Raw genomic sequence first — 10752 nt, 5'->3', positions numbered from 1 at the left:
AATCATTTGGCTCACGTCTCGACATGAGCACTGCCTATCACCCTCAAACGGATGGTCAGAGTGAGCGAATAATCTAGACATTGGAAGACATGCTGCGAGTATGTGTTATCGACTTTGGTAAAGGTTAGGAAAGAAATTTGCCCTTGGTGGAGTTTTCTTACAATAACAGTTACCATACCAGTATCCAGGCAGCCCCGTTCGAGGCTTGGTACGGGCGGAAATGTCGATCTCCTCTCGGCTGGGCTGAAGTGGGTGACAGCCAAGTCACAGGTCCGGAGCTTGTGCTTGAAACATCTGAGAAGATAGTACAAATCAGAAATCGTATGGCGACGGCGCGTGACCGTCAGAAAAGCTACACTGACTAGCGTAGGAAACCCTCGGAGTTTGTTGTGGGCGATCGCGTGATGTTAAAGGTCTCACCCTGGAAGGATGTGGTACGTTTTGGGAAACGCGGCAAGCTTATTCCGTGTTATGTCAGTCCATTCAAAATTCTGGAACGAATCGGTAAGGTGGTATACAAGCTCGAGTTACCTGCTGAGTTGGGTAACGTCCATGATGTTTTCCATGTTTCAAAGTTGAAGAAGTGTTTATCCGATGAGACACTTCTTGTACCATTTCAAGAGCTGAAAATTGACGACAAGTTGCAGTTTGTTGAAGAACCAATCGAAATTATGGACCGAGAAGTCAAGGTTCGTAAGCATAGCCGAATTCCGATCGTGAGAGTTCGTTGGAACTCAAGACGTGGACCGGAGTTCACATGGGAACGCGAGGATCTGATGAAGCTCAAGTATCCTCACCTTTTCCCAGAGAAGCAATCTAAACCTGGTGCAACTAATGAATTTCGGGATGAAATTCCCCTTCAAGTTGGGGATGATGTGGCACCTGGGGAAAAGCCACAGGCATCCTGATCTGACACTTCGCCGCTTTTGGACTACTTATCAAATTTCAGGACGAAATTTCTTTCAAGTTGGGAATGATGTGACAACCCGAGATTCCAAGACCTTTCCTTTACGCGTCATCTGTTTTACAATCTTGTTTTACATTTCATTGTACATTGTATCGCGCATATTATTTTATAATGATTTCAATTTTAGTTAGTTATCTGGTGAGTGAATGATTGGGCATTTAAATAAGAACCTATTATAATAAAATTTGTGCTCGACGAAAGTGGTACATGTGGGCTCGACGAAAGACGAACCCGACGAGCAATGTAGTTTCGCCGCCCATTGATGTTTCGTCTTCATCTTCACTTGACGAAGAACAATCTTTCGCCAAACTGGGTTATTCGCCGAGTTGGGACTTTGGCCCAAGTGAGGCCCAAGCGTGACTTGGTTATAAGAACCTTGTATCCGCATAACTGTACATAACGTGATATTTAACGAAACCCTAGCTCCCTATCCCTCAACGAACTGTCGGCAGCACCCATCTGATCCTTCGAAGATTCCTTGCACTTTCGTGATCACCCCACCGATCGGTTAGCATCCCACCACACTTTACACTGATTGATAATTGTTGTGATGATCTTTTGTGAATGTAGGGTTTTATTAGAAACTGTAATCTTATGTTGTGATTAATTAGGGTTTGGATGTTTTTTGTTAATCAAATAGATTAGATCCCGCATAAGGAGAATTCGGTGTCTCGTATTCCTTCATGATTCACTACATGGATCTAATGATTCTGTTTGCAGCATGTATATTATGTTATCTATTGTGCATGATTTCTGGGTAATCTAGTTGGTGATATGAGGGTGCATAATCTTGGTTTGATCTGAATAGAAACTGTCAAATTGTTAATGATGGCAATCGGATTGATTATGGTTTTCGGTAACATGATTAGGGTTGCATGAATCTGAACGATAACTGTTTGATAACTGTTCCCAGTGAATTGAATTTTCGTCATGATTGGTTCCGACGAAGAACCTCCAAGTTTCGTCGACGTGTCTCCCGACGAAGAACATGGTTTTTCGTCGTTAACTTAGACCCGACGAAAGATAATCTTTCGTCAAGCATGATCTTTCGTAAGGGAGGATTTTTCGTCGGAAACAAGACAAATAGAACTGTGATTAATACTTGTATAATAATGTTGGATTTTGTTAATGAAACCTTATCACGGTCTGTTAAGGATATAGATATTGACTGAGGAAAACATGGTTCAGTGTCATGAGTAGCACACTTAACTGTTAAATACCCTTGTGAAACTAAATGTGAATTGTTGAATTTCATGAGTTTGAATAACTGCTATGTTGCTTGAATGCACACCATGATTATAATTCATACGTGAACTTAGCGAATGAAAACTAATTATGTATACATGTATACTATAGGCTTTGATTGATTAAGTGTGAACGAATAACTAATCATACCGAGCAAACCAAGGTGACTTCACTTCTCTCAAAACAACCATGAGTCTGGTGGGGACAATCACACTGTCAAAACTTGTAAATGGATTTTCGTAAGCCCATATCCTTGTAGGGGATATGAGGCGGTTTCAAATACCCACATCCTTGTAGGGGATGTGAGGTGGATTTCACATGCGCATATCCTTGCAGGGGATATGCAACGGTTTTCAGTAAACGTTAATGTTGGATAATACACTCACTCTCTATCACTTAAGTCCCATCATACTACCGGGTTAGTTGCTTTTAGGGCAACGGGGTTATTAGTTGAGAGCTATTAGGTTTGGCACCCTCACGACGTACCTGGATAGGACGGGCGTGAACTAATAACTTTAAATCATGACCAATGTTTGATAGAGCATTGGAGAAGGGCAAAAAGGGGCATCTGCGGTATCGAGTTATTATCAACATAACACAGCTCAACATATCATGAGTCACTACTTGGTATTAAACAGACAAAACAAACTGTGAACTCACCAGCGCGTCTGATACACTTTTTCTGCATGCTTGCATGTCCTTAGGTACATGGATTGGAACTTGCTATCTAGGAGTGCTGGAGTGGTCATTGGTCGTAGCTCTTGGATACAAGTTTAAAGATTATTGCAACACTTGTTTTGAAACACTTGAAATAATTACTTATCTTATGCTTCCGCTGAACTTATTTGTTTTGGATTGTGTTTGAATTTACTTTATGAAATAAATGGAAACTTTTATTAAATACTATGTTATGGTTCAATGTGATTGGTGGCTAGATCCTGGTGCGTCACACGCCTCGCGGTGGTTTCCGCTTGGGGTATTTTTGAGGGTGTGACATTTTATGTCAACTTGCATTATTGAGTGTGAGAACAAGCAAGTTTTACAAAAGAACTGGCAGGAAATTTTCAGGGTTGCATGGGAATTTAAAAAGTTGGGTTAGATAAATCAAGATAAAGTGTTATTATTGTAATAGGCTTGGTCACTTTGCTAGAGAATGTTGAAGCCAAACTAGTGGTCCTATAATTACACACCCAAGTCCTAGACCTCAAAACACTCAAAACATTGTTCATTATTCCCAATATACCCCTGCACCTCACATGCAATGAACTACTCACTTTGCACACCCTGTAAACACTGTTCTTGTTCAGTATCTCTAAACCACTATTCCTCAAATCCAATATGTTCAAGCCCCAACACCTCAGGTCCAAGTGCAACCTGCACCACAAGCAGCACAAACATCTGCTCAGGCAGAGACCAGTCAACAGAGCTTCTTTACACAAGGCTTTATTGATTGGAGCAGCTTACATGAGGATTTAACTGATGAAAACTTTACTCTAGTTGCTAATTCTGATAAGAAACCTGATTAATTTTGTTTTATGGGACTAGAGACAATACAAGAAGGGCTTGAATCAGAGGAAGTGGAGACCAAATCTGATGTGGTATATGAGAATGCTGAAACATCTGTTTCAGAAGAAAAAGTTGGTGAAGAGATGTTGGAACCTCTGTCAGACCCATGGGATTCCAGTGTTTGTGATGGAGAATGTGATTGTGCCATGATGGTTGTTGTTAAGGTATCACCTCAAGTCCTCAAAGAGTTATGTTCAGATAAATGTATTATTGCTTTTGCTAACATCAAAGAGGTGAATTAAAACCTTAGAAACAAGATCTTAAACGATGAAGTACAATTTGAGAAAACTTTTAAAGAGTTAAAATCAAAATTGTTTGAAAAGAGAATGAAATCAGCAGTCTGAAACATGAATCAAGCATAAACAAGGATCAACTCCAAACAATGGTAGAAAAATACCATAGTTGCAAAAAGGAGCTTGAATATACCTAAATCACTTGTGAAAAATAGGTAGAATCCTGTAAAAGTTATGAGTTGATGCTTGAAAAGCAGATCAAAAGCAATGTGAAATTTGGTATAGGGTTTGGGAAAAATGACCAAGTTTCTGAAAACACTTCTGTAAATGAATCTGGCTTAGTTGAAATCATTCCCACAAATTTAGTTGGTCAAGAAATAAAAGTCACAGATCCTAATGGTAAGAAATTTGTTTTGGAAAAATCTGAGGAATCCTCAACTTTTGAGGAGATTGAAAAGTACCAATTTAAACCCACTTGGTCTGATAAGTGTGACATTCTTGAAAATTGTATGCATGAATATAATTTAGTAATTATGCATACAAAAATTTAGTGATCATACGAAAAGTTATGTATGATACATTGAGTGATGTTAACAATGAAAATTATAGTGTTACATCGCATCACATTATGAATCAATTAAATAATTCCATTAGCATTTACATTGCATCACATCATGAATCAATTAAATAATGTCGTTAGCATTTCCAATCAATATTTAAGACAAATGGAATTTAAGGTCATTAATCCTTTAAATCAACAAAATGGAATTTGATCCACCTGTGACTTTTTTTTTTTGAAAATCCAAGTTCAACAAAACACAAACTGATGACTGATTGATTGACTGATCGATCATCAAAACCATTTTAATGATTGCATATATTCAAGATGACCGATTTCCATATACTTTGAGTTGATTTTAACGATTAAAGTGATATAATCAACAGAAACAGAAACTCTGATACCACATGTTGATTATATCTTTAAACATGGGTCTAAAACATAAAACCCTAATAATGTTTATCCTATCATGAATATGATTTTAGACATTAAATCAGTGAAACTTACTTGTTGGAACATAGATCTGAGATGAGAATGAAGAATCCATGATTCCTATTATTATGTCTTGTATTGATGGATCACATTAGAGAGAATATTGTGTTGGTGTTCTTGAGGAGTTTTGTATTGTTATAGTATGAATGAATCCCCGAAATCATAAGATGATCATCCATTTATAATTAACTCAAAACTCTTTATATTCTCTATATTAAAAGCGTCTAAAGGGAAATCACAAAAGCCCCTTTGCTTATAAATATTCACAATTATTTCCATGAAGTAATTGTTAGGGACCGGTTATGTCATATTCGTAAAGTTAAATGATCTATAGGCCACATTACGGGTTATTTCTAACAGATTATCCATCGTAATGCCAAGTCATATGTTAATTTGGACATCTTTTTTCACATACACATTATTTGGAGTCAATGAGCAATCGACATGTAAGTCAAGAGCAAATTACGGACCTTTCCATTTGTCGTGTAACGATTTTCACCACACACTCGACAATGGATCAATTCAAAATAATCCATACAAAATAACAAATGTAACAATTATTGCAAACATGAATCATTTGTTTTGCTAGGCAAGTCATCTTAAACGATATTTCGTGAGTTACCTGATAGTTATTCATATTTGGGTGGCATATAATAAAATATCCATAAATATTTTATTGGTTTCTCATAATGTTATGGTTTTTTCATTTATACTTCTTGTGTATATGAACATATATATTTTGCACTAAAAACTTAATGTAATGCACCAGTTATTCCCAAATCCCACAAACGGGATTGGTGGTTGGGTTTAGTTCGAGATAAATTTTGAATTTTGTTGCATCATCATAATTTTTTAAATAGTCAATCTAGTCATTATTTTATCGACTTTGTCGAATTATCAATTGTTTCACAGTGAGTCAAGTAATAGAATTTTGGTTGCTCAGGAATGTTTACACAATATTCAGATCGTTAGAAAAAGATTTTCGGTTCTGCACTTTGTGCAGGGAACCTGTGAAAAACACGTTAAAACCAAAATACACATTACAAGCACAAACTATATTATCATATTTAAATGACAGATTACATTATACCTTATTATTTGACAATTATTTAACCGTCTAATGCAAATTTACTAAATTTCTTGATTAAAATAATTTCAACAATTATGAAAAACAAAAGAAACAAAAGCTTTTGGCGTTCTTCCAATCATGACTTTTTCCTTATATATACTCCTCCAGTTTTCTTTCATGAAGCACTCAAAAAATAACTCGTGTGATCGACAAGGTAGCTTGCACTCAACAATGGATATCTTGTATGCCACTACGGTATCTCTCTTTGTTGTTGTGGTCTCATTCTCACTTCATTTGGTGTTCTACAAGTCTAAGTCTGCTGTAAAAGGAAAACTCCCGCCTGGTAAAAAAGGGTGGCCCATAATCGGAGAAAGTTTAGAGTTCCTTGCAACCGGCTGGAATGGCCACCCTGAAAAGTTCGTATTCGACCGCATGGCTAAGTTCTCACCTCAGGTCTTTAGGACCTCTCTCATGCTAGAAGACGCTGCAGTGTTTTGTGGGTGTGCAGGTAACAAATTCTTGTTCTCGAATGAGAACAAACTTGTGAAGTCTTGGTGGCCATCTTCGGTGAACAAAATCTTCCCTTCTAACCAAATATCTAAAACAGAAGGCCTCAAGATGAGAAAGTTGCTTCCTAACTTCTTCAAGCCTGAAGCCCTGCAACGATATGTTCCGGTTATGGACTTAGTAACACAAAAACATTTCAAAACTGGTTGGGAAGGCAAGGAGCAAATAGTGACCTGTGAGCTCACCAAGAACCTAACTTTCTGGCTTGCGTGTAAGATATTTCTTAGTGTTGACGAACCCGAAAAGGTCCGGTACTTATCGGGCCCATTGGAAAGTATTTCCCGTGGGATTCTCTCAATTCCCATAGACCTGCCTGGAACACCTTTAAGGAAAGGAATTAATGCGGCCAACTTTATTAGAAAAGAAATCATTTCAATAATAAAGCAAAGAAAGATTGATTTAGCCGAGAAGAGAGCCTCACCTACACAAGACATATTGTCATACATGCTTTTGTTTACCAACGAAGATGGGGTAAAAATGACAGAAACCAACATTGCGGACAAGATACTGAGCTTGTTGATTGGCGGCCATGACACTGGAAGCTCGGTATGTGCATTCGTTGTCAAGTTTCTTGCCGAGTTGCCCGAGGTTTACCAGGGAGTCTACAAAGGTATTACGTTGAATAACACACATATCTTGCATATATGTTTTATGTACATGATATGTGCTTACGGTATTTTTAATGTTTCTGGAAAATATAACACTCCTATGGTAAAATATCAAGGTGAGTTGATAAAACTCGATAGACTCAATGTAGGACAAAACCAAGAAACTTTTAGAACACGGTAGGTATAAAATGGAATGATTACATGGGGTACCAATGTACCATCTTCAAAGAATTTCATAAATTGGGTACTCCCCCTTATAATGGTGGACATCTCCAAACACATTTTCTCCAAAGACTTTAAATTTACAGTTTTTTATTTTTCTATTCGGTGTTAATTTAACATATAATTTCATTTTCTCTAATAGCATGTAATGTATAATAAAAAAAGGCTAGTGGTATTCAGATGACTTTCTTTTGGGAAGGTTACCAATTTAAGTCTTGTTCATGACAAAATGTCATGTGCGAACTAGAGGTTAGAGCATCTCCAATAAAGGGCATTTTTTTCTCATTCTTTAGGGTGCCTAGTTGGCACATGCCCAACCAATCATATTCTTTCTCTCACTTGCCCCTCTCACAAACACATTTTTTCTCTCTCTCCTCTCTTCTCTCTCCTCTCTCCTCACTACACTCACATAACTCACACTCATCCATTTTTTCTCATTTTTCCTCACAAACATCTTCACATCCTCTCTCCTCCACCTCACACCCTCTCTCCTCCACATCACTTTCTCTCTCCCTAAAAACACCTAAATAGTGCCTTATTGGAGATGCTCTTATGACTCAGTGAGCTTTTGAGCAGTAGGTTTCCCATAGAATTGGTGACTGAGCGGGTCACCAGCATTGTGTACGATCAGGGGCATAGGTGACTTTTTGCCTATGGCTATACCCTGGTGGCCGGGCTTTGTTGTAAGTTAAAATAAAAAATATGTAACATATAATATTTAAACAAAAAATAAACTATTTGTGATCGCGGACGCCCGTAACCTTTTTTTTCTTGGAAAATTCTCAAAATAAACATACGACTACAAAAATACACCAAAATATACATTGACCTTTTACACTACCAAAATGAAATTTGACATTTTGTCCGAAAACTTACCCAGATCTCCATTTACACTACAAGAGTAATGAGCAATAGCGGCGACACTATTAGCAGCGACACTCAATATGTTGCGCTATTGCCCTTACCCTAGCCACTCGTTTGTTATCCTCATCCAACGGATGGGGTTTAACGAATGCAATAGCGGCCACACATAAGTTAATAGCGGCGACAGGTACCTATAGCGGCGACATGAAGAGCAATACCGTCTAACCTTTAGCGGCGTAGATAAGCCCATTTACTGGCAACATCTGTCGCCACTATTGCCTTGTTTTCTTATAGTGTTAGGTGCAAAAAAAAACACTCCTTGTGGACACCTTAGTTGTGTGAAACGTATCTACTTTTGGCGAAAACGACCTTTTGGAAAAATAATCCTTTGTGTGCTCGCTAGCGGCTTTGATTTCTTTGTGCGACCTACTGGGGACTTTGGTTTCTTTGTATGTCCCGCCAACAGTCATTGATTTCTTCATGATCAAGTCGCACGCAAAGTTACTAAAAATAATTTATTTTGCCCAAAAGTATGTACATGTGTCGAATCTCTAGTACGTTATCTTCATGAGTCGCACATTTACACATGGAGTACGCTTGCGCATAGAAAATATGTTATCTTTTTGGAAATTGGAATGTAAGTATTCATGTTAGTGTACTTTTCTGATCAGATGTTTATTTTGAAAAGCTTGCCCTTTTGCATGTTATAATATTAAAACATGATTAAAAGTAGTATTGTATTCAAACCGAATTTTTGGTCTCGCAATATTAAAATAAAAAATATGTTGTTTTGAATAGACTTTGTGAAGCAGTTTCAAGTGGTAACCCATAAGCATATTAATTCATGCGTACCCTTTTCTCTAAAAAAAGGGTTAAAAAACAACTGAGTACTACAAATCATAATAGAAAAACAGAGAAACTAGTATTCAGTAAACGATTACCTTCTTAAGTCGGAATCTTTGTGCTTCACGCCTTCACCAACATTGTACAACGTAATATTTAGAAGTGTGCATGTAGTATTATTATTAGGGTGGGGGTATGATGTGCGGGGAGTGGGTGATTGAGTGGGTGTCACCGATCGGTGACCACACCATCATGATTGAGTTAGGGTGTTTGAGTAGGAGAGAGGGTGAGAAATCGGGGTATGGTCACCGATGTGGAGAAGAGTGATAGAGGAGAGAGGAGAGAGGGGAGAACAACCAATCAAAAAATATATAAATTAAACACCCTAGAGTGCTTAACCATACCCCTTGATTGAGTGTGAAATGGGGAGTTGACATGGCATAAAATTATTTGGTAGAGAATCACTAAATCACCCTCGAGTGATTAACCATACCCCTCACCCTTGTTGTTGTTTTTTCTGATATAGAACAAATGGAAATAGCAAAATCTAAAGGATCAGAAGAACTCTTGAATTGGAACGATATTTCAAAGATGAAATACTCATGGAATGTGGCATGTGAAGCTCTTAGATTAGCTCCACCTCTCCAAGGTACTTTCAGAGAAGCCATTACTGATTTCGTATACAATGGTTACTCTATTCCGAAGGGCTGGAAGGTAATTCACACAAACACATGCCTGAGTCAAGAAGGCCTCCATTATAATTTGTAAATATGTTCAAAAGTTTTGTCTAATAGTACTTGATACTACAGTTGTACTGGAGTTCCTTCTCAACTCACAAAAATCCTGAATACTTTCATGAACCGCAAAAGTTTGATCCATCAAGATTTGATGGCAAAGGACCAGCACCTTATACGTTCGTACCATTTGGAGGAGGACCTCGTATGTGCCCTGGAAAAGAGTTTGCTCGGTTAGAAATACTGGTGTTCATGCATCATTTGGTTAGAAAATTCAAATGGGAGAAACTAATTCCAGATGAGCAAATTGTTGTGAACCCGTTGCCTATCCCCGCCATGGGACTTCCAATCCGCCTTTATCCTATTAAAGCGAAAAGTTGATATCTCACCATACATCAAACAATATTGCTACCCCTTCAGGAATGTATACTAGAGATGTGTGTATCTATGTATGTGTCACCTCCGTTATTCTTGTGCAATCAGTTTGTTCCTCAGTTTGCTATTTTGGTTTGTAATTGTCGCGAATGAGGAGTGGGGATGTTACCACTCTTGCATATTCTTGTAATGTATCTATTATTCTTCTAGTTCTTGGAAGGTTTTATTTACAGTGTTTTTTTTAGGACAAATGAAAATCAGGTGGAAAGGGGGTGGAGGATATGAACTAGGGAAATCTAAGTATGAAAACTAATATAAGTTTATTAGAAAACATCCACGGAGGAGGCCTCCCAATGACCGTCCATGCGGATCTCTTCCTTCGTTGTCCACTTCGACTACCATTGTGTT

At 37.9% G+C, this 10752-nt stretch overlaps 1 protein-coding gene across 1 annotated transcript; it reads left to right on the top strand.

Moving 5' to 3' along the window:
• Nucleotides 1–6332: 6332 nt before the first annotated feature.
• Nucleotides 6333–10512, top strand: LOC110940300 (beta-amyrin 28-monooxygenase). Its single transcript, XM_022181847.2, has 3 exons — nucleotides 6333–7308; nucleotides 9762–9949; nucleotides 10045–10512. Exons 1-3 carry the CDS (start codon nucleotides 6363–6365, stop codon nucleotides 10348–10350), a joined length of 1440 nt encoding a protein of 479 aa, XP_022037539.2. The 5' UTR covers nucleotides 6333–6362; the 3' UTR covers nucleotides 10351–10512.
• The last annotated feature ends 240 nt before the right edge of the window (nucleotides 10513–10752 follow it).

This window comes from Helianthus annuus, chromosome 5, assembly GCF_002127325.2.
Source record: "Helianthus annuus cultivar XRQ/B chromosome 5, HanXRQr2.0-SUNRISE, whole genome shotgun sequence".
NCBI classification, from domain to species: Eukaryota; Viridiplantae; Streptophyta; class Magnoliopsida; order Asterales; family Asteraceae; genus Helianthus; species Helianthus annuus.
Note: the sequence above shows the minus strand (reverse complement) of the source record. Positions and strands in the feature narration are given on the sequence as shown.